Source organism: Erpetoichthys calabaricus, chromosome 16 (assembly GCF_900747795.2).
Source record: "Erpetoichthys calabaricus chromosome 16, fErpCal1.3, whole genome shotgun sequence".
Taxonomy (NCBI): Eukaryota; Metazoa; Chordata; class Cladistia; order Polypteriformes; family Polypteridae; genus Erpetoichthys; species Erpetoichthys calabaricus.
The window spans coordinates 84,338,424-84,363,485 of NC_041409.2; the positions used below are offsets into that span (position 1 = coordinate 84,338,424).

General features: G+C 41.7%; 1 protein-coding gene across 3 annotated transcripts in view; it reads right to left on the reverse strand.

Annotated features, from left to right (window-relative positions):
- The window catches only part of LOC114667178 (D-glutamate cyclase, mitochondrial-like), a 71,246-nt gene extending 46,773 nt beyond the window's left edge, over positions 1 to 24,473 (reverse strand). The window contains exons 1-5 of one of the 3 annotated variants that reach the window (XM_051919769.1): positions 24,230 to 24,241; positions 21,728 to 21,863; positions 20,730 to 20,883; positions 13,598 to 13,796; positions 3,946 to 4,096 (exon numbers count right to left, since the gene is read on the reverse strand). In XM_051919769.1, the coding sequence (XP_051775729.1) occupies positions 3,946 to 4,096; positions 13,598 to 13,796; positions 20,730 to 20,883; positions 21,728 to 21,830 (607 nt within the window). In that variant the 5' untranslated portion in view covers positions 21,831 to 21,863; positions 24,230 to 24,241. Of the gene's footprint in view, positions 1 to 3,945; positions 4,097 to 13,597; positions 13,797 to 20,729; positions 20,884 to 21,727; positions 21,864 to 24,229 lie in introns of all 3 variants that reach the window. The other 2 variants (XM_028822374.2, XM_051919770.1) reach the window with 2 other exon arrangements.
- Between the last annotated feature and the right edge of the window lie 589 nt (positions 24,474 to 25,062).

The window sequence follows — 25,062 nt, forward strand, 5'->3', positions numbered from 1 at the left end:
TTATATGGCAGCTACTTCCAGGAAGTGTATTATCATATGAATGCCTTAAGTTTCCCAGATGATGGATCCATTAATGTAGGCACATGTGCACCGAAAATCCTTTTATCCTTGTAGCTGTTCTTATTTCGGCTGAATAAAGATAATGCAATTTCGTCAAGGGACTTCAAATCAGGCTAAATGCGTACTTCTTGATAATGGCTTTTAGCGAAACGGAGTATGCTCCGAACCGAACTTAAAACATGACAAGTGTAAAGCAATATTTTAATGTTAGATCTGGTATCTTGAATTTGGCCATAAAATCCTTTGAAATTCCACCTAATGGATTACTGTAAAACATGATTACTATTTCTACATCCTGTATGAATGTTTTAATAAAATGTATTGATTCATTAAAATATTGGCACCGTAACCACAATAAATAATACATTCATTTCAACGTATAAGACGGGTGATGACACTAGTGATTCACAACTCTAGGAGACAAGTAATGAGCCTATCAAGTCAGGGCCTTCTTAACGCGTGGGCACACTGGGCAGTTGTCTGGGGGCCCCATGCTAATCTATGTATGTTGTGACTGGCTGAGTAGTTGTGTAGGCAGGGGCCCAGTGCACTGCTCTGCCCGGCGGCCTGTAATGCTGTTCACTTTATCAAGTGAAGTCACTGTCTGTGTGGACTTTGCATGTCCTCCCTGTTTCTACATGAGTTGTCCTCTAGCTACTGTACTCCAATTATCCTCCCACATCACAAAACCATGCAGGTTATATTAACTGGTGATTCTATGGCTGAAATGGGTGTGTGAATGTCTCCTGTTTCATGAATGGGTCCCGCCTTATGCCCATTGCTTCTAGGATAGTCCATGGCCCCAGCAAACCTGAATCCGGACATGGATGGATGGATACAAATAGCATTTTAAATTTAAATTGCATATTGACACTAAATAAAAGCAGTACAATAATAATTTACACTGCAAGAAATGTGAAACCGAGTAAGATACTTGAATGCTAGTAAACATTTATGGTTTGACAGTATATGTTTGCTCAAGTGATTGGTCACTTCTTTGTCTTTGGTGAAAGAATGAACATTTCCAAAATGGCTGTTAATTTAATGATAATTGTAGCCATGGCTAATCATTCAAACTTTCTTATTGGTGCATTTTAATAATTGGTAATAATGTAACACACTAAGATTAACTTGACGTTACTTGAAAGGAGTGTAGAAGTAAAGGGTTCGAGCTGATCCTGAAATGAATCTGTATAATACAGATGGAAATTCCAACCAAAAGCCTCTTTACTTTCCTTCAGAAAACAAGACAAAGCCTTACATTACACTCTTTCAGGGCTGATGTCGACTTTTGTCGAAATTCAGGGGGTAGAGGACGGTAATCGGCTGTAAACTGCGACAAAACCCGCCCTTCCATTTAAGTTCAACTCTCTTTGCTAGAAGGAAAGTTAAGTAGCTTTGTTGATTTGACCTCGATTCCCTGCGTGAGTAGCGAAGAGCAAACCATTTCTAAAATGGCATCGACATCTGGCGAGAGACTAAAGCGGATATACAAATTAAAAAACCCATGGACGTTTTACATATTATCACTGAATCGGACTATGACTTGTCGGACTTGGAATTTGATGCAAATGATCAGGAGATGGAGATCGAAAATGAAAGTGAAGTACCACCATCAGCTGATCAGTCCCCAGCTGATCTTGTGGTGCTGAACACGTTTGGGTAGCTGATGCGCCTATGGCAGCATTTGCCTGGGAGGACCACCACTTATGATGATGACAAGAGGTACAAATCATATTGCGTCACACTGCAACTGCCACCATTGCCCACCTGCTGTGCGAAGACAGCCAAGGCAGCCAGCCCACCGTGCATTCCTGCTGGCCATCAAGGTGCCCCTGTGCAGCCACAGAGATGCCAAACATGCACCAACAGCAGCCACAGCACGTAGCAACAGACATTTTAGGTTGATTTATGTGTGAAACCATCGCTTTGTGTGCTTTTCAGAAAACGGAGTTTTTTGGAAAAAATATTCAGCCCTCAAAGAGTTAAGTAAACCCAGTATTGAGTCACATGTGGTCATTTACTCAAACAGACAGTGAAGGGAACCATCATGTTTCCATACAAACTACGAGTGGGGCTTCACGATTCACCATCCATTGAAATCAAGGTTTAACTACACGAGGTCATGTGACTGCTCCATGATAAAAATGAAAGTATAAGAATAAGACTTTGGTGGTAATGTCTGTTTTGTTTTACAGACACCTTTGGGCTGTGGAAAGATAATCAAAGTACCAGGAAAAAAAGCAATACAGACGCAGGGAGAACATGCAATCTCCTCACACATAGCAGCCAGGGCACTGGATGGAGGCAGCAGTGCTTCCCACTGTGCCGTTAAACTATTTTTAGAACTGTCAGTCAGTCAGTCAGTCAGTCAGTCATCTTCCAATCCGCTATATCCTAACACAATCCCAGCCAACATAGGGCGCAAGGCAAGAACAAATCCCTGGGCAGGGCGCCAGCCCACCACAGGGCACACACACACACACACACACCAATGCACCTAACTGAAGAAACCCACACAGACACGGGGAGAACATGCAAACTCCGGTATCCTTCAATAAGAGCGCGTGTAAATAAAGGCGAGCTTCAAAAGGGCGACCTCAATTGGGCGCAGCGAATAAAGGCGCGCGTAAATAAAGGCGAGCTTCAAAAGGGCGACCTCAATTGAGCAAATGTTTTAATATTTTTGCTTTCGCCTTTTTATACATTCAATCATTGCCTTTATCTAATAAATTTTCTGTAATAATTTTGTTGCGTTTGCCTTTATTTGCTGCGCCCAATTGAGGTTGCCCTTTTGAAGTTCGCCTTAATTTACGCGCGCCTTTATTCGCCGCGCCCAATTGAGGTCGCCCTTTTGAAGCTCGCCTTTTTGTGCGCGCCCTTATTGAATAGAACCGCAAACTCCATGCAGGGAGGACCCGGGAAGCGAAACCAGGTCTCTTTACTGAGAGGCAGCAGCCATTACCACTGCGCCAGCGTGACGCCGTATTTAGAACTGTTTTAAATATATCTTCCTCCATTATCATTTACCATCACTTACCTTGGCAGTGACATTCATGTCTCTGGTGACTCTTCCTATGAAGTCAGTAGACGGATTGGGAGAGCATGGGGGGTCATGAGGTCGCTGGAAAGGAGTGTGTGGCGCTCCTGATATCTATGCAAAAGGACAAAGGTCCAAGTCTTTAGAGTCCTGGTGCTTCCTGTCTTGCTTTATGGTTGCGAGACATGGATGCTATCCAGTGACTTGAGACGAAGACCGGACTCCTTATGTCTCTCCGGAAAATCCTTGGGTACCGTTGGTTTGACTTTGTGTCGAATGAGTGGTTGCTCATGGAGTCCCGAATGAGGCACATTACCTGCATTGTGAGGGAGCATCAGTTAAGGCACTACGGACATGTGGCACATTTCCCAAGAGGGTGATCCAGCTTGTAAGATCCTCATTGTTAGGGACCCGAGTGGCTGGACCAGGCCAAGGGGTCGCCCATGTAACACCTGGCTGTGGCAGATAGAGGGTCATTTTAGGAGGGCGGGACTGGACCATGTGTCTGCCTGGGGGGTTGCCAACTGGGATCCCGAGTTGTTTCGTTGTTTAGTGGTTGCGGCAACGCACCGTACCAGTGCATGCTCCCCGACTTGACTTGACTTGACATACAAAAGTAATGAAAAAGAATGCACCTTATTGAAGGTGTTTTTTGCCTTGTGCTGTAAAGAAGATTTGAGAGACACAAATCAATTCAATATGGCAGTTGACTTTGTCAGTTGCTGTTGCTTATGCACGTTATCTCTCAGTGTTCATAATACATAAAACCCCCCGTAAGGGCTGTTCAGATACACTGCTGAACCCAGAGTTGGACTAACCTTGTCCGAGGCTATAATGAAACTTACCAGGGTGACCGATGTGAACTGGAGCCCCATGAGCATCAGTGGCAGAGAGGGTGGCCTGTGCAACCACATTCAGTTTTCCCTCAGGAATCGGCCTCATGGAGACGACCAGGTTACACTGAAATGAACCCACTGCATGGCAAGGCACCGAGGTCTGGAAAAAGTACAGGAGGAAGAAGGCTGTTAAACCAAACCCCACTACACTCTGACCCCAGAAATTCATTTTTGGTTGATTCTGTTCATGACATGCATTTCAGCTGAGTGTTTCATTCTAAGGTGCAGTTTGTCACAAACATTTAGCAATTAAAAGGAGTGTACAATGGCCGTTAAGATTAATGATTGACCATTTTTAGTTGAAGCAAAGAGAGGTTAAGAGGTGACATGACTGAAGTTTTTCAATTTTGAAAGGAATTAGTACAATGGATCCAGGCTGTTACTTTAAAATGAATTTGACAAGAACACGGGGACACAGTTGGAAGACATGTTAGGGTTCGCTGTGCCAGTTGGTGGATGTCTCCTCTGGCTGCTGAGATCCTGTCTGGGGTAAGCAGAGGAGACGTAAGATTTAGGAAGGAGGCACCGGGACTCATGGAATTTATAAAGGATTGATGCTGCCTGGGATTTTAACCTTGTTTTTTATGGAATATATTTATTGGACATTTTGAACTTCCACTTGGCACTTTGTTTTTATGGATTATGTATTGAAGATCTGGAGCACTGCACTTTTGAACACTTTGTGTGACTGTTGTTTCAAATAAAAGTACCCAACACCTTACACCAACTCATTGCTGAGTGTGTGTGTCCTCACTTGCCCAGCTCATCCTCAGGTACGTTATCAACAGTTTCTGGGTTCAAGAGGCTTCCAGAAGCAACTGGGGAGTGTGGAGCCAAAGTGGACAGTTACAAATACCCACATTAAAGGAATGTAGTCTCCTAATAAAAAGAGCCTTCTCTGCCCCTTCTTATATAGTTCCTGTGTGTTGTGAGATCAGTCCAGTTTGTCTTTGATGTGATGGGAACGGTAATGACATTTATAGTGAAGGTGTCATTTTAGAAAACAATATGGCTTCTCCCAGAATTTACAGTTGTGGTGTGATTACTGCTGAATACTGACTTGACAGTTGTGAGCAACTAAATTGATTTACTGCAAGGGAATTTCTCCACACCAGGATTCACTAACCTTCTTATAGACTATCCCAGCAAACACTGGGCACAAGGCAGGAACAGTCTCTGAACAGGGTGCCAATTCATCACATGGCAAACACACACACACGGGGCAATTACAGTGCATCCGGAAAGTATTCACAGCGCATCACTTTTTCCACATTTTGTTATGTTACAGCCTTATTCCAAAATGGATTAAATTCATTTTTTTCTTCAGAATTCTGCACACAACACCCCATAATGACAATGTGAAAAAAGTTTACTTGAGATTTTTGCAAATTTATTAAAAATAAAAAAATTGAGAAAGCACATGTACATAAGTATTCACAGCCTTTGGCATGAAGCTTAAAATTGAGCTCCGGTGCATCCTGTTTCCCCTGATCATCCTTGAGATGTTTCTGCAGCTTCATTGGAGTCCACCTGTGGTAAACTCAATTGACTGGACGTGATTTGAAAAGGCACACACCTGTCTATAGAAGGTCCCACAGTTGACAGTTCATGTCAGAGCACAAACCAAGCATGAAGTCAAAGGAATTGTCTGTAGACCTCCGAGACAGGATTGTCTCGAGGCACAAATTGGGGAAGGTTACAAAAAAATTTCTGCTACTTTGAAGGTCCCAATGAGCACAGTGGCCTCCATCATCTGTAAGTGAAAGAAGTTCGAAACCACCAGGACTCTTCCTAGAGCTGGCCGGCCATCTAAACTGAGCCATCGGGGGAGAAGGGCCTTAGTCAGGGAGGTGACCAAGAACCCGATGGTCCTCTGTGGAGTGAGGAGAACCTTCCAGAAGGACAACCATCTCTGCAGCAATCCACCAATCAGGCCTGTATGGTACAGTGGCCAGACGGAAGCCACTCGTTAGTAAAAGGCACATGGCAGCCTGCCTGGAGTTTGCCAAAAGGCACCTGAAGGACTCTCAGACCATGAGAAAGAAAATTCTCTGGTCTGATGAGACAAAGATTGAACTCTTTGGTGTGAATGCCAGGCGTCATGTCTGGAGGAAACCAGGCACTGCTCATCACCAGGCCAATACCATCCCTACAGTGAAGCATGGTGGTGGCAGCATCATGCTATGGGGATGTTTTTCAGTGGCAGGGACTGGGAGACGAGTCAGGATAAAGGGAAAGATGACTGCAGCAATGTACAGAGACATCCTGGATGAAAACCTGCTCCAGAGCGCTCTTGACCTCAGACTGGGGCGACAGTTCATCTTTCAGCAGGACAACGACCCTAAGCACACAGCCAAGATATCAAAGGAGTGGCTTCAGGACAACTCTGTGAATGTCCTTGAGTGGCCCAGCCAGAGCCCAGACTTGAATCCGATTGAACATCTCTGGAGAGATCTTAAAATGGCTGTGCACCGACGCTTCCCATCCAACCTGATGGAGCTTGAGAGGTGCTGCAAAGAGGAATGGGCGAGACTGGCCAAGGATAGGTGTGCCAAGCTTGTGGCATCATATTCAACAAGACTTGAGGCTGTAATTGCTGCCAAAGGGGCATCGACAAAGTATTGAGCAAAGGCTGTGAATACTTATGTACATGGGATTTCTCAGTTTTTTTTATTTTTAATAAATTTGCAAAAACCTCAAGTAAACTTTTTTCACGTTGTCATTATGGGGTGTTGTGTGTAGAATTCTGAGGAAAAAAATGAATTTAATCCATTTTGTAATAAGGCTGTAACATAACAAAATGTGGAAAAAGTGATGCATTGTGAATACTTTCTGGATGCACTGTATGTAACACCGATTCACCTAACCCGCATGCCTTTGGACTATGAGATCATTTTAAATTATTACTAGCCATTAACATTACTCAGAGTGCAAAAAAACATGGCGATGCAGACAGGCTAATCAGCCCTTCAGAGTCCATCCTAACGAAATGTTCCTCAGATGTGGGCATTCACTATCAGTTTTTCGATCTTCATCCCTAAAAACAAATGAAACTAATACTGTCTCTAAACAGTTCAATCCAATTTAACATTCCATCAGGGTCGGGAGTCTGTTCACTCAGCACTGGGTGCAAGGCAGGAATGAACACGTGGGAGGAATGCTAGTCCACCATGGCGCCCGCTCATGAAAGCACACTGTAAAACCACCAATGTTAAATTAACGTTAAATATATAAATGGTCCCGGACTGAAAACAGATATCTGTAGCTTGTTCTATAGTTAATTTGAAGTTTCTGACTTGCCATAACAGGGCCACAAATTAATCTGTTTCCAATTCATGTGCAATTGGCCCTCAAAATGGCATAATGCGGTGATGTGCCAATAAACTGACTTCTGTTGAATGTCTTGTGGCAGAGAAATTTAGATGCTACCTGTGCGAAAAGGTTAAAAAAAAGTGGCAATGAGGAAGATGTGAAGGAGTGGCCGCGAGCACAAGGTTCAGACTGGAGACATATTCTCTTGTTTCTTACTGGCACAAGGCTTTTAGGGCTAAGACAAAGTCTAAAAACCAACCAATAAAGAACGACTTAGGAACATTTATGTTAGGCAGAATTTCATGCCAAGAAAGAGCACCACAGATGCGTTGTTTGCTCTGAGAATGTTGATGGAGAAGTATAGAGAAGGCCAGAAGGAGCTGCATTGCATCTTTGTGGACGTGGAGAAAACATATGACAGGGTGCCTCGAGAGGAGTTGTGGTATTGTAAGTCGGGAGTGGCAGAGAAGTATGTAAGAGTTGTACAGGATATGTACGAGGGAAGTGTGACAGTGGTGAGGTGTGCGGTAGGAGTGACGGTGGTGGGACTACATCAGGGATCGGCTCTGAGCCCTTTCTTATTTGCAATGGTTATGGACAGGTTGACAGACGAGATTAGACAGGAGTCCCCGTGGACTATGATGTTTGCTGATGACATTGTGATCTGTAGTGAGAGTAGGGAACAGGTTGAGGAGACCCTGGAGAGGTGGAGATATGCTGTAGAGAGGAGAGGAATGAAGGTGAGAAGGAACAAGACAGAATACATGTGTGTAAATGAGAGGGAGGTCAGTGGAATGGTGAGGATGCAAGGAGTAGAGTTGGCGAAGGTGGATGAGTTTAAATACTTGGGATCAACAGTACAGAGTAACGTGGAGTGTGGAAGAGAGGAGAAAAAGAGAGTGCAGGCAGAGTGGAATGGGTAGAGAAGAGTGTCAGGAGTGATTTGTGACAGACGGATATCAGCAAGAATGAAAGGGAAGGTCTACAGGATGGTAGTGAGACCAGCTATGTTACACGGGCTGGAGATGGTGGCACTGACCAGAAAGCAGGAGAAAGAGCTTGAGGTGGCAGAGTTAAAGATGCTAAGATTTGCACAGGGGGTGACGAGGATGGACAGGATTAGAAATGAGGACATTAGAGGGTCAGCTCAAGTTGGACGGTTGGGAGACAAAGTCAAAGAGGCGAGATTGCGTTGGTTTGGACATGTGCAGAGGAGAGACGCTGAGTATATTGGAAGGAGGATGTTAAGGATAGAGCTGCCAGGGAAGAGAAAAAGAGGAAGGCCTAAGAGAAGGTTTATGGATGTGATGAGGGAGGACATGCAGGTGATGGGTGTAACAGAGCAAGATGACGAGGACAGGAAGATATGGAAGAAGATGATCTGCTGTGGCATCCCTAACGGGAGCAGCCGAAAGAAGAAGAAGAATTCCCAGTGGGGGCTGGGAGGGTCTTTTTGGCCTGGAACTCCTGCAGATTTTATTTCTCCAGCCTAAGTGGAATATAAAAAAAAAAAATTTTCTGTGCACCCTGGCCACCTGACCTTATCATGGGACTGTCCTTATAAACTTAAAAACAAATTCTATATTTAAGAACTCTACTTCTCTTAATTACATATCTTTCTTATGTAAGTGTGCGTCCTTTATTTATCTTTTGTGTATTAGTCAGTCACCCACTTAGTCCTGAACAGGGTTGCGGGGGGTCTGCTGGAGCCTATCCCAGCTAGCACAGGGTGCAAGTCAGGAACAAACCCCGAATCACCAGTTTATCTAACCTTAAATGAGTTCCTTCTGTTTTGCAGAGCACAGCTGTTTAATTAATGACTGAAGAATGAAACCCTCTTAAATAAAAGCAAAGAATTCACGTTTAAAAAAATATTTACTGCACTTTTCACTAATATTTGATTTTAGCACCCTGGACTCACCAAAGATGTACAGTACAATAGCAATAATGTGCGTTGTGATGACAGGAGGGCAAAGTGAAACAGATCAGGGCTGACGTACAGAAGTCAATCCCCCTGATAAAGAACATAACCAGTACAGACAATATTAGGTTAGAGAACATGAGCTCTGTTATGAGAATAAATGCATGACAAATAAATTATATTTGGATGGTAAAACTGACCATTGATATTGTTAGACCAGACCAGCACTTCTTAAACTTAATAGAACACCTTTGTGGCATGTGTCTGTGCATCCCACCTAAATGCCAGCCTGATGGAAAATTGCTAAAAAAAAGCATAAGCTGGAAGGAGCAGCGGGCTATGAATGAATATCAAAGGCCTTTCGTGCTTTGTGGTGATACGCACTGCACCACTTACATAAAATGATCTCTGCTTAAATGTTGTTATTTCAGAGCAGTGTTTCAAACGTCAGATGAAAAGACACATAAGGAGCTTCCACAATACAGATAGGCCACTTTCTCATTTACCCAGTGTGGTGGGTGGCAGGAATCCTTACCCGGCCAGGACACCCAGTGTGTGGAAGGACCGGGGGAGACAGTATTATCAGGACAGTTTCTCCCCCAGGCTGATAAAGGACAGCCTCTTGGTTCCCAGTGGGGCCATGAATTATGAGCATGGGAGCTCAACCCTGTTGGACGCTGTGGCCACCGCCAGGGGGTGCATGGACCTTTCCAGGGCCTTATTTGGTCACATTTTCACCACGCCCGTTAGTGTGGTCAGAAGAAGCTTGTTAGGCACCTGGAGTCTGTCCAGTTGCCCTATAAAAAGGGGCCAGTCCACCATTATATGGCCGGAGTCGGGAGGAGAAGACAAAGCCTGAGGAGGAGTGGAGGGAGAAAAACTGGTGGCAAGAAGGGGCTGTTGTGTTGGGATTTGTGTACAGTGTGTTTTGTTGTAAATAAACTGGGTGTTCTGTGGAACCTGTGTCCTGCCTGTGTGTGTCCGGGTTAGGGTGGCTGTATGCCCCCTGGTGGCGTCACACCAGAGACAAATAAAGTTCTAGCTATCTATCTGGTATACAGTGCCTTATCTATCTATCTGTCTACAGTATCTCACAAAAGTGAGTACACCCCTCACATTTTTGTAAATATTTTATTATATCTTTTCATGGGACAACACTGAAGATGTGACACTTTGATCCAATGTAAAATAGTCAGTGTACAGCTTGTATAACAATGTAAATTTGCTGTCCCCTCAAAACAACTCAACACACAGCCATTAATGTCTAAACCGCTGGCAACAAAAGTGAGTACACCCCTAAGTGAAAAATGTCCAAATTGTGCCCAAAGTGTCAATATGATGTGTGGCCACCATTATTTTCCAGCACTGCCTTAACTCTCTTGGGCATGGAGTTCACTAGAGCTTCACAGGTTGCTGCTGGAATACTCTTCCACTCCTCCATGATCACATCACAGAGCTGGTGGATGTTAGAGACCTTGCGCTCCTCCACCTTCCCCACAGATGCTCAATAGGGTTAGGTTTGGACACGCTTGGCCATTCCAGCACCTTTACCCTCAGTTCCTTTAGCAAGACAGTGGTTGTCTTGGAGGTGTGTTTGGGGTCATTATCATGTTGGAATACTGCCCTGCGGCCCAGGGAGGGGATCATGCTCTGCTTCAGTATGTCACAGTACATGTTGGCATTCATTCTCCAGTGCCGACAGCACTCATGCAGCCCCAAACCATGACACTACCACCACCATGCTTGACTGTAGGCAAGACACACTTGTCTTTGTACTCCTCACCTGGTTGCCGCCACACACTCTTGACACCATCTGAACCAAGTAAGTTTATCTTGGTCTCATCAGACCACAGGACATGGTTCCAGTAATCCATGGCAATCCTTAGTCTGCTCGTCTTTAGCAAACTGTTTGCGGGCTTTTTTGTGCATCATCTTAAGAAGAGGCTTCCTTCTGGGACGACAGCCATGCAGACCAATTTGATGCAGTGTGCGGCATATGGTCTGAGCACTGACAGGCTGACCCCCCACCCCATCAACCTCTGCAGCAATGCTGGCAGCACTCATACGTCTATTTTCAAAAGACAACCTCTGGATATGACGCTGAGCACATGCACTCAACTTCTTTGGTCGACCATAGCGAGGCCTGTTCTGAGTGGAACCTGTCCTTTTAAACCGCTGTATGGTCTTGGCCACCGTGCTGCAGCTCAGTTTCAGGGCGTTGGCAATCTTCTTATAGCCGAGGCCATCTTTATGTAGAGCAACAATTCTTTTTTTCAGATCCTCAGAGAGTTCTTTGCCATGAGGTGCCATGGTGAACTTCCAGTGACCAGTATGAGAGAGGGTGAGAGCGATAACACCAAATTTAACACACCTGAGACCTTGTAACACTAACGAGTCACATGACACCGGGGTGGGAAAATGGCTGATTGGGCACAATTTGGACATTTTTCACTTAGGGGTGTACTCACTTTCGTTGCCAGCGGTTTAGACATTAATGGGTGTGTGTTGAGTTATTTTGAGGGGACAGCAGAATTACACTGTGATACAAGCTGTACACGGACTACTTTACATTGGATCAAAGTGTCATATCTTCAGTGTTGTCCCATGAAAAGATATAATAAAATATTTACAAAAGTGTGAGGGGTGTACTCACTTTTATAAGTGAGATTATCTATCTATCTATCATATAGTGCCTTTCATATCTATCTATCTATCTATCTATCTATCTATCTATCTATCTATCTATCTATCATATAGTGCCTTTCATATCTATCTATCTATCTATCTAGAAAATACAAGGTTCTTCAAAATGTTTTCAGGCATTATCTTTCACAAATTCGTATTTATGTTTGAGACATATGAAATTCCTGACTCATTAATACAATCTTATTGCTCCTCATTGCAGTTAGACTAGCAGTCTACAAGCTCACAGATACCTTTCAAAGAAACTGTTATTGGTTGATTGTAAGGTCAGTCATGCAGCACTTCTCTCCGCTTTTCATCACTTGCAAATCAATGGTCTCTCCTTACTGCAATGCAATTTCCTCTTATGCCACTCATCAGTCAATGGGCACAGTGGCCCGGCCTCTTTTGCGATTGATGATGACCACCATCCCCAGTTCTCTACATCTGTCACTCATGTCTGACCATTGTAGAACATCACTATCTCCTCATGTACTTCTCAGTAATGTCCCTGCGCTGAGTGTGTAAATAGTTTTGAATTTCAGCTCAAAGAAATTGCATGACACACGCCAGTTTGCTAAAGCAAAATGACTAAAGTGCAGCCAGGTTTAGGACTTGGCGACAACTCACATATTGACTGAGTGGTCATCAACAGAGGGTGCCAAACCACCTGACTAAGAGTTAAAATGGTGCAAAGTCCTAGTGAGTGTCTTCATGAAAATGGTATTGGAAATAAAAAGGTTTGAAAACTTTCTGTAGAACCCTTCTAATTAACAAGTATTGTGTTATTAATAAATCCGTTTATTAAACCTGCTATTTTGTCAACATAAACTTTGTCTTTCTAAAGGTTGATCTCACCTGGCACCTATGGCCCAGATAAAAAATAATGGGTCTAAGGACTGATATTCAGTATAAGTCAGGACACACCAAAGAGAATACAAACACACTGAAGGAGAACGCTGTCTAGAGCAGGGGTCCTCAATCACGGTCCTGGAGGGCCGCAGTGGCTGCAGGTTTTTATTCCAACTAGTTTCCTAATTAGAAAGCAGTCCATGCTGATAATGAAACTTGGTATTGAACCGTTTGGCTTGTTAATGCTTGCAATTTGAATTGCACTGTAGAGTTTCCTTCTGTGAGAATGTTATCTAAGTGTTTCGTGGACCAGAATAGATTTAAACTTAATGCTCCTTCCAATTCCCCTCTCATTCATTTCTAATCATTTTGATCACAGACACTTCATGGTGAGCACGTGAGCTGGTTTATTAGTTACCTGCATCTCATTATTAACTAATGTCTGATTAAGAAAACAGCCAACAATTAAAACATAAATGCAGCTGCTAAAATAGGCAATTAAGGGTTCTGAATGGTAACAGGCAAGAGAACTAAAATTAATCCCATAAAATGTATTGCTTTATTAGTAAATAAAGGGTTCTAATTAAGAAATTGGTTAAAGTGGAAACCTGGAGCCATAGCAGACCTCCGGGACTGTAATTGAGGACCTCTGATCTACAAAGTAACTAAAATTTGTATTTGATTAATGAAAGCACTAACAAGGCATAGAGTCAAACACCAAGCAAGGACTGAGCTCTAATTAGGACACTGGTTGGAATGAAAACCCGTAGCCACTGCGGCCCTCCAGGACTGTGACTGAGGACCCCTGCTCTAGAGGCTTACTGTTGCTCTTACCTTATACATGCTGACATTGCGTTTTTGTTCCACGTTTCTGATGGGCACCCCCACTTCCTGAACAGCACGTTCAAATCCAAAGCTGCATCCCAGGTAGAAGGTCACCATGTCTTCCAGCTCTCCCGAGTACTTTAATAAATTGGACTCTTCGCCACAGAAAATGCCATCCTGAAACTTACAGTACAGGGGACAATCTGTTCTACAAAGTCACAAATGCACAAATCACAAGTTAGTAGATAGGGGACAGCATAAAAATCTCCCAAGAAAAACAAGAAGTTTCACCTTTTGGTCATGACTGTTTAGATCTTTCCATACAAAAGATCGATAAGAGGAAGGCTAAAACCTGAACCTATTCCTTTAACTCTTTGAGGGCTGAATATTTTTTCCAAAAACCTCAGTTTTCTGAAAAGCACACAATGCACTGGTGTCACACAGATCAACATAAATCGTCTGTTGCTGCGTGCTGTGGCTGCTGATAGTGCCTGTTCGGCATGTCTGGCAGTGTGACGCAATATGGTTTGTACCTCTTGTCGTCATAAGTGGTGGTCCTCCTAGGCGAACGCTGCTGTAAGTGTATCAGCTACACGAACGTGTTCAGCATTACGATCAGCAGTTGACCGACAGGCTGATGCTGGTACCTTACTTTCGTTTTCGATATCCATCTCCAGATCACTTGCATCAAAGTCAGAGTCTGATTCAGCAATAATATGTAAAACGTCCATGGGGTATTTTGCTTTGCACATTTGCTTTAGTCTCGCCAGATGCTGATGCCATTTCAGAGGCTGTTTGCTCTTCACTACACATGCACACGCAGGGAATCGAGGTCAAATCAACAAAGCTACGTAACTTTCCTTCAAGCAAAGAGAGTTGAACTAAAACGTAAGGGCGAATTTTGTCTCAGTTTACAGCCCATTACCGTCCTCTCCGGTATTACACAAAGAAAATTACACAAATTACAAAGAAAATTACACAAAGAAATCAGATGTTATTAGCCTTGTCTTTGCTTTATTAATAGTAAAGCTGTTTCTGAAAAACTTTTCAGTTTTAAATACAAATGAGCCCTATGACATTGCAGCAACCGTCCAAAAACATGACATCACAAATTATTTACTCAATATGGCACAAACAAATCCACAAGACAACAAACACCACACTTTTCTGTTAAACCCTGACATGCCACACATCTACCTTCCCAAAATCCCACAGGAGGTGCTTAGCTCTTATTTCTTGGAGGACAAAGACAAGAATTGAAGAGGACTGTATCATCTTAGTAACGCAATAATGGCACCGTCTATATTTTTTTTTTTTACCCGATACATTACACTGGCGGTTGTGCTCATATTCAGCTTATAGACAGTTTAAAACTTGATTCTTCTTGGCACCCTGTAGCCTAGCCGTTTTATCGTTTGATGGGATGTGAAATCACAGCAGATGGATAATGTGCTGTTGATATGGGATCTCCTCCATCCCCTCACACATTATCTGTCACCCACAGTAATAAGGACTCACTTGGGCCATCTTGTCTGTGAATTGGTACACTCAAAATTAAGTTAATTGTCATGCGAGCATAATATAGTAAAATTCTTATGTGCGTACCTCCTCAAACCAGTTGACAAAAATACAACAGGAATTAAATAAATAAAAAGAATACATTGCATGTAACATATTTATATATATGCTAGGGTCTTCCCCCCCCCTGCTCCCTTCGCTTGCCAACCCCCCCACCATCAGAATATTACAAATGGGCCTTCTTCAGGGAACAACCAATATGTCGTTATTCATCTACTCCCGAAGTACAAACAGAAACTGAAACAAGGAAAACCAGCCATACGAACAACACAAAACTGGTGCAAGGACAGTGTAGAGGAACTGCAGGAATGCTTCTCCAGTACAAACTGGGATCTGCTGACATCCTCACAGTCACTGAATGAGGCCACCTATACTGTCAGCGAATATATGAAATTCTGTGAGTCTATGATCATTAAGGAAAAAACTGTCAAGTTGTATCCAAACAGTAAACCATGGATCACTAAAGAGGTTAAAGCATTACTACTGGAAAAGCAACATGCACATCAAGAAAATAAGATAGAAGATAAGCGAATTTTACAGCAAAGGATTAACAGGTTAATTAAACAAAATAAAAAGTTGTATGGGGAAAAAATCAAGAGGTGGTTTAATGATAACAATCCAAATCAGGTCTGGAAGGGACTAAAAACAATTACAGGACTGGGCCCTAAAAAGAATGTGAAATTTCCAGCTGACAAAGACCACAAGCTTTTAGCAGATGAACTGAATAACTTTTTTGCCAGATTTGAAACAAGTGATTTCAGCACCCAAAATACAGAAATAAAGGAGACGCTTTATAAAAACACCAGAAATTCTGCTGTGATGGGGTTCAGTTTAACTGAAGTGGAGAAAGGCTTGCGGCAGGCCAAAACAAACAGTGCAGTGGGACCAGACGGCATATCAGGTCGGCTCTTAAAGTCTCGCTCTAAGCAGCTCTCCCCAGTTTTTCATTTGCTTTTTAACTGGTCTCTGACCTGTGGTATTGTACCTAATCTGTGGAAACAATCAATCATTACCCCTGTATCTAAGGTTTCTAGGCCAAGCAGTTTAAATGACTACAGACCAGCGGCACTTACATTGAACATTTGGTGAAAAACATTTTAATGAAAGAGACAAAGTCTTTTCAAGACAACAATCAATTTGCTTATTGTGCAAACAGAAGTGTGGAAGATGCTCTGCTTGTTATCTTACATCAAATCTACACCTTTCTTCATCAGCCTGGTTCATGTGTCAGAGCACTATTTTTGGATTTTTCCTCAACGTTCAATACCATACAGCCTCATATACCATCCATCCATCCATTTTCCAACCCGCTGAATCCGATATACTGATTGGGAAATTGAACAGTATGAATGTAAACCCATTTATTACACTATGGATTCAGAACTTTCTTTTAAACCGTTCACAGACAGTTAAAGTTCAGGACACTTTTTCAATAGTCATTCATTCAAGCACAGGAAGTCCGCAGGGGTGTGTGTCTTATCACCATTACTGTTTACTCTGTACACAAGTGACCCGAGACAGAATAATGACCACTACTCCATTATCAAGTATGCGGATGACACCATGATCATAGGACGCATATCTGGGGAGGATGAAAGCCACTATCTAAATCAAGTGGACTGGATGGTAAACTGGTGCAATAAAAACTCGCTCACTCTCTCACAAAAAAGACCAAAGAAATGATATTTGATTTTAAGAGACAGAAATCTGTATGTTCAATTATTGTAGTTCTGGGAGAGGAGGTAGAAATAGCGACTGAATATAAATACTTAACAATCTTAACTGGAATACAAATACAAAAAAAATATTTTCTAAATGAAACCAGCGCTTATTTCTCCTCCATAAACTCAAACTATTTAATGTAGACAAGGACCTCATGTTGTTCTTTTATCGCAGTCTGATCCAGTCTGTGATCACTTTCAGTTTCATTACCTGGTTTAATAGTCTGACAAACCAAAACTCAAAAAAGCTCCAGCAGTCAGTTCCCAAATAATCATTGAATGTCATTCACAACAATAACAACATTTACTTCTGTAGCACATTTTCATACACAGGATGTCGCTCAAAGTGCTTTAGAAGATGTCAAAGAAGTAGTTACAAGCAAAGAAAAAAAACAGTTAAAATTAGATCAGAATAATATGGAATAAATAGTATACAACAAAAAAATAATGCAAGATTAGATCAGAATAATCTTAATACATAATTCGCCTGCCTCCTCACTCACTCACTCACATCCGTCCGTCCGTCCGAAGCCGAATGCGCAGTTGCCTTCTGCGCAGCTGCCCGAATAACCTTACGAGACCCACATCCAACCCCAACATTGCGGCAGGCGGCGGATTTACGGCTGCAAAAATTCAAAGAGAAAGGCGACTTCGATTAAAGCTCTAGAGGCCTGAAAGGCGATTTCGACTACAACTCGAGGCCTAATTATGCATTCTGATTCAATTACGCATTCATTCAATACACCTATATCAGGTTTGTGGTGCTGATACTTATTACTATTCCATATTGTACTGGAACATTCATCATTCAATATTATACTATAGGCCTGGAAAATTCATCAACTAACAGTACAAGCCTGTACAGTAATGAGTAAAGCGGACTACAATCATTACAAAACAACTTCTTCGTTACTTATCATTTGTTCTTCATACACTGCTGACACAAACTCATGCCCGTTTCAACTTACGTTGTCGAAATGGGCTCTTTGTCTAGTACTGAATAAATAGTATACAACAAAATAAATAATGCAAAATTAGATCAGAATAACAATGAATAAATAGTATATAACAAAATAAATAAAGCAAAATTAGGTAAGAATAATACTGAATAAATAATGCAAAATTAGGTAAGAATAATACTGAAGAAATAGTATACAGTATAATAAAATAAATAATGCAAAATTAGATAAGAATAACACTGAATAAATAGTATGCAAGAAAATAAACAATGCAAAATTAGATAAGAATAATATTGAATAAATTGTGGGCGGCACGGTGGCGCAGTAGGTAGCACCAAAATACAGTAAATGAAACTGATTTGTTTAAACCAGGGGTCTCCAACCTTTTTTCCTCTGAGAGCTACTTTTACAAAATGAAAATGGCCGAGAGCTACTCGTGTTTTCTAACGTTTATTCTCATAGTTTATTTCCACCCAAACAAACTAAATAAGCTTGTTTTGCCTGAACATTTACAAAATGTTGGTGTCCACAACTCACATTCTGCATTAAAACATTACAAAAAATATTTAGTTCACCTGCAAGTGCATTTTGTAAGTCTGTATGCATTTTCTAGTGTATCTCACACTATTGAATTAAAACATGAATGCTGTCAAAACAAAACAATGCAATTCCAAATCCACAGATCTGACTTCTTCATTTGTCATTTTGTTCCATGTCACCGTGTCACTTTATTGTCCAGTTGCATGTGTGATGTGTTTTTTAGATGACTGGCACTGCATGGAGTCAACAAGAGAGGCAGGTGTCTGGTGGAGTGGAGCCACTGAGGTTCACTCTGATGGAGTCCTTTAAATGTTCGTCTGTCAGTCGTGTTCTGAACTTTGATTTCATGACATTCATGTCAGACTCACAGAGGTATGGAGACCCAAACAAAGCAGACATTTTCAGAGCTGCTTGGTGAAGATTCTTATAGTTATCTGGCTCTACTAAGCTCCAGAAATGCTGAGAATGTTGTTGACACTTTAACTGTGCATTATTTTAAAGGTTTACTAATATATCCATCCATCCATTTTCTAACCCACTGAATCCGAACACAGGGTCACGGGGGTCTGCTGGAGCCAGTCCCAGCCAACACAGGCTGGGAACCAATCCCGGGCAGGGTGCCAACCCACCGCAGGACACACACAAACACACCCACACACCAAGCACACACCAGGGACAATTTAGAATTGCCAATGCACCTAACCTGCATGTCTTTGGACTGTGGGAGGAAACCGGAGCGCCCGGAGGAAACCCACACAGACACGGGGAGAACATGCAAACTCCACGCAGGGTGGACCCGGGAAGCAAAGCCGGGTCTCCTAACTGCGAGGCAGCAGCGCTACCACTGCGCCACCGTGCCGCCCGGTTTACTAATATATAATATATAAAATCCAATGTCTCTCTGTCTGTCCGCTTTTCACGAGAGAACTCCTTAACGGATTTAGATCGGGTTTTTTTCTATAATTTGCTTAAACATTCCGGTTGATTTTGCGACTTCTCTCATTTCGCTGTGTATCATCGTTCGCTTGCCGTACCGAGAGACGCAGCAGGCCGAGGGGCGGGGCCTTCCTCACTCACTCGCCAGCTTCGGGGCGTGGTCCTTAAGTCCGCTTAGCTAGCGAACGAGAGAACAATTGGATTCAACTTTGTTTGATATTTAAAATAAAGTGTTACTTAGGTCTTGATGAGTGTGAGTCCGGATATTCTCTTTAGTGTATGCCACATTGAAAAGACAGATTGCAATTCAGACTGTGGATCGTGATATGATTTTTTTGGAAAGATCACCCAACCCCTAGTTTGACTAATCAAGTTTTCAAATTTATGTAGGATTCATTAACCCTTTGGCGAGCTACTTGGAAAGGGGTTGCGAGCTACCGGTAGCTTGTGAGTCAGGGCCGGATTTTCCTATAGGCTAACTAGGCTTCAGCCTAGGGCCTCAAGATCAAGAGAGGCCTACATTCAAATTGTTAGCAAAATTAAAATGACACTATTCTAAAAACAGTGAACACTAAAACACTGAACCGAAAATAAGGAGAAATTCTACGCATATGACTAATAAACAAACATAAAAATGTATTGGTTAAGATCAACGCGTATTACGTATTTTATTATCTCTCATGTAATTTACAAACTTAAAAATGGAAGGTGAAAGGGCCTCATAAGTGGAATAGCCTAGGGCCTCTTTTCATTTAAATCCGGCCCTGCTTGTGAGCGACGTATTGGACACCCCCGGTTTAAACCATTCGTCATATCTTGTCTTTGTATGGTTTTCCATTAAATTTAGCTAAAAGACCATTTATAAATCACTGCTTTCTTTTTTCATTGCCAGTTTACATTCTGTCTGGACTTTTTTAGAAAGTGAGCTTGTCAATGTCAGTGTGTGTGTCTTCTCCAGGGTCTCTGGTTTCCTCCCACACTACAGAGATGTGCGTGTTGTTTGAATTAGTGACGACTGTGATTGCACACAGCAGAGTGCCTTGTCGTGGAATGGCGCCCGGTTGTGTTCAGTGTTGGCTGGCATACGCGTGGCCGGCCCCCTGTGACCCTGAAATGGATGCCTGAGATAGAAGTTGGGCAGATGAATTCACATCAGGTTGCAGTTTGTTCTTCTTCTTCTCAGTGCTGTCTTTAACCTCCTCTCAGTATTTGTGACTTTTCAGCACATGCCATCTATATTAACCTTTGAGCTTTTATACTGATGACTGATGGCCTTGTGTTTCTACCGTGTGTTGCAATGACATAACGCAACTGAAAGTGTAAGTATTGCAAGGAAATAATATGTGAGAAGTGTAACACTGGCAGAATGGCTTTTCTGTTTTTGATTATTTTACTGGTTATTCTTACCTGATGTCAGACTGATCTGCCAGGTCAGGGCACCTACTTTCTCCAGGCTGGCTCTTGTACAGCAAAGGCAAAGGGCCACTGTTGGCAAGGCAGAATTGTTTAAAGTTGTCAGCCAAGGCAGTGGGCAAGATGACAATATTGGCCTGCTTGTACCCTGGAAATAAATAAGCAGAAAACACACAGGGCTGAAATGAAGTGTTTAATGTAAGACATCACACCAATGGCTGGCAACTGGGAAATAGGGTCAAAGTGCCATGCTGTTAATCACCCTGAGTCAATACTAGAGTGCCAAGCCAACCGTTCTTGATGACCCTAAGTGAAGTTTAGTGTGCCTGACCATCTTTCCTTAGATAAACAGGAGTTACATTCAAGGCATTAGACCAAAATCCAGTGGCTAGGTGAGATTGGCAGAGTGTCCTGATTGTCATCATCTTCAGTCAGGAACATGGTGCCAGGCAGCATACCCTAGTCAGGGTTAGAGTAAGACCAACCAAGGACTGAGGTTTGGAGTGCCAAAGCTGTTTTCTGATCACTGTCAATCAGGACCATGGCTTATCGTCAGCTTTTCCCTGATGATTAATTATTTGAACATGCAGGCAAATTCTTCTGACAGGGGTTCAAGTCTTAGGTGCCAGATATTCAAGACCCAGTGTCAGGGTGCCAGCCTAATTTGTTCTTGGGGACCTTAAGTTAGGGTCAGGCTGCAAAGCTAGTTTACCCTTTAACAATACTAGTCAGTGTTGCAGTGTCCAATAAAGTTACGACTCAGGGTTTGGTTAGGACTCACACCTAATGACCAAGAATCAAGGTCAGGATACCCCAGCAGCCTTTGTCGAGGATTAGAGCAGCACCTTAAGAGACAACATTAAATAATCCTCACTTACGGGCAGGGTGCTAGTCTGATTTGTTTTTAATGACCTTAAGTCAAGACCCAGTGAACATGAACAAGAACCTCAGTGGCCCCATGTTTGCTCATTGTCTGATTAGGATGCTCCTACCTTCAGCCATACCGGATGTGCTTCTTCTGCCAAGCTTGCCATCTCGAATGAGTGCTCGAATCAAAGATGGAGGCTGAAACTTTAGAGACTCTTTAGTGGACATGTCTGCAGGTGCCTGTGGGAGATAGTAGTGATGCTAATAGATAGATAGATAGATAGATAGATAGATAGATAGATAGATAGATAGATAGATAGATAGATAGATAGATAGATAGATAGATAGATAGATAGATAGATATGAAAGGGACTATATAATAAAAAGATAAATAGATAGACAAACAGATAGCTAGCTAGATAGATATGTGCAAGGCACTATATAACAGATAGATATATAGATATGAAAGGCAATGTTTTATTGATAGACAGATATATAGATATCAAAGGCACTATATAATAGATAGATGTGAAAGGCACTATATAATAAAGATAAATAGGTAGATATGAAAGGCACTATATAATAGATAGATAGATATGAAAGGCACTATATAATAAAAAGACAGATAGATAGATAGCTAGCTAGACAGACAGATATGTGCAAGGCACTATATAACATAGATATATAGATAGATATGAAAGGCAATATATTATTGATAGACAGATATATAGATATGAAAGGCACTATATAATAGATAGATGTGAAAGGCACTATATAATAAAAAGATAGATAGATAGATATGAAAGGCACTATATAATAGATAGATAGATATGAAAGGCACTATATAGTAAAAAGATAGATAGATAGATAGATAGATAGATAGATAGATAGATAGATAGATATGTGCAAGGCACTATATAACATAGATATATAGATAGATATGAAAGGCAATATATTATTGATAGACAGATATATAGATATGAAAGGCACTATATAATAGATAGATGTGAAAGGCACTATATAATAAAAAGATAGATAGGTAGATATGAAAGGCACTATATAATAGATAGATAGATATGAAAGGCACTATATAATAAAAAGACAGATAGATAGATAGCTAGCTAGACAGACAGATATGTGCAAGGCACTATATAACATAGATATATAGATAGATATGAAAGGCAATATATTATTGATAGACAGATATATAGATATGAAAGGCACTATATAACAGATAGATGTGAAAGGCACTATATAATAGATATAAAAGGCACTATATAATAGATAGATAGATAGATAGATAGATAGATAGATAGATAGATAGGAAAGGCACTATATGATAGATAGATTAAATAAACAAACTGCATTTGACTTTTTAAGAGATAAATCACACCACCTACTTAAATCCTGACCAGACTCCCCACCAGAAAGGGTGGTGTATGTACCGTATGTGTTGTTTAAGTGAGACACGCCAGGGCATGAAGAGGACCTTATATAGTGCCTTTCATATCTATCTAGGCTCACCTTAAGACATACAGTGCATTCAGAAAGCATTCAGACTCCTTCACTTTCTGCTCACTTTATTGTGTTGTAGATTTCATTCTAATGGATACATTTGCCAATTTTTGCCCATCAATATACACTCATTTAACCCATAATGACAAAGTGAAAATGTGTTTTCAGAAAGGTTTGCAAATTTATTCAAAATCAAAACTAAAATCTCTCATTCATAGAAGTACTCAGATCCTTTGCTGTGGCGTGTCAAATGGTGATCACGCGTATCCTGTGTGATTTCATTCTCCTTGAGATGTGTCTAGAATGAGACACGTGACTGAGACATTTCAGCTTTTGATTTTTAATAAATTACTTCCTGAAATCATGTTCATCTTCAGTGTCCAGGTCATGTAGTTCTGAATGTAGTCATTGTAAATTTCCCCTTGGGATTAATAAAGTATCTATCTATCTATCTATCTATCTATCTATCTATCTATCTATCTATCTATCTATCTATCTATCTATCTATCTATCTATCTATCTATCTATCTATCTATCTATCTATCTATCTATCTGCTAATCATGGCTGGCAGCAGAGAGGGGGCGACGTGTTGCATGTTGATTAGCACATGCAAGTCAGAATTTCACTGTAGTCTTTACATGTGACAATATGGACCCTGTAAACCAGTAGAAGTATTTCCCAGTTAGACTTTGTTAGTACAGAAAAGATCCCTAAACATACATGATTGCCTTTTAATGGACGAGCCATTAACTATGCTCTGGATCAGTCTTATTCAAGATGCACGAGAATATTTCAGCTTTCTGCATTGCCAAAGTTGGTGAAAATTCTAGACAGAATTTTTGGTATGCAACACATCAGCTGCCGAGAGGTCATGCCTGCACACATCAATAAAACGATGACTGCCATTTCTTTTTAGTGCATCCGACGTACCTCAATAATTGAAGAGCATCTGAAAAGCTCCACACTTTTACAGGCAATCTAAGCTAAATCTCAAAGTTGAGCAGAAATTCTCAGGAACATTTTGGAAACACAAAGAGTATCGCAGAAAAGAAAACAGTGCAACCATTTAATGGCTACAGCAGAAATAAAAAAAAAAGGAACTCAACTTTACCTGAGCAGTTGTTCCTCGCTGTCTCTTCAGAGGAACATGACTTGTGCACTTTGGACCTGCTGCAGGAATCAGACATGCTGTAAATGTTTCATGCTGCAGTTCAGTAAAGCTTTAGCTGGAGATGAAGGTTAATGTTTCAACCACTCAGGAACAGGCTGCACCAAAGGGTTGACAGAGAAATCGGCATTGGAATCCACACTGGAAGATCTGGGAGGCCTGCAACATGACTGGAAAACCTGCACTGGAATTAGGAACACCAAAGATAAATTCTGCATCTACACACAAAAAAAAAAACAAATCTTAAAAGGTTATTAGATTTTCTGTTCTGGAACTGATAGTACTGAAAAGACACCAAGGAACCTACACTTGGAGTCAGGTGGGACTGGAGGATATGCATTGGAAACGGGTCCACTAGTTGTAAACAGGAGGATCTGCACAGAAGATGGAAGCAGTGAAAGGATCTTGAGGAATCTGTGCTGAACTGGAGGACCAGTATGGATACTGGGAGACCTGAACAGGGAATGGGAAGACTGAAAGGTGATCTGAGTGATAGCACAATGGAGTTGGGAACTCCAAAGTGGAGCTTGGAGAAGGACCTGTTTGGAATTGCAACTTACTGAGAGCCACGAAAGAAAACTGGAGAGTCTAAGCAGCAAACAGAAACAGTAACTACTCACGTGGGTATCTGCACAGTACTGTAAGTGGTAGTCCAGAAATGCTACTGAGATTGGGAATACTCAATGAAGCGGGGAGCTCTCGGCGCTAGTTAAGGCACCAGAAGGAAAGGCTCTCTTTAGAAGTGAAGCAGTGTGCAAACTCTTAATGCCAAATAA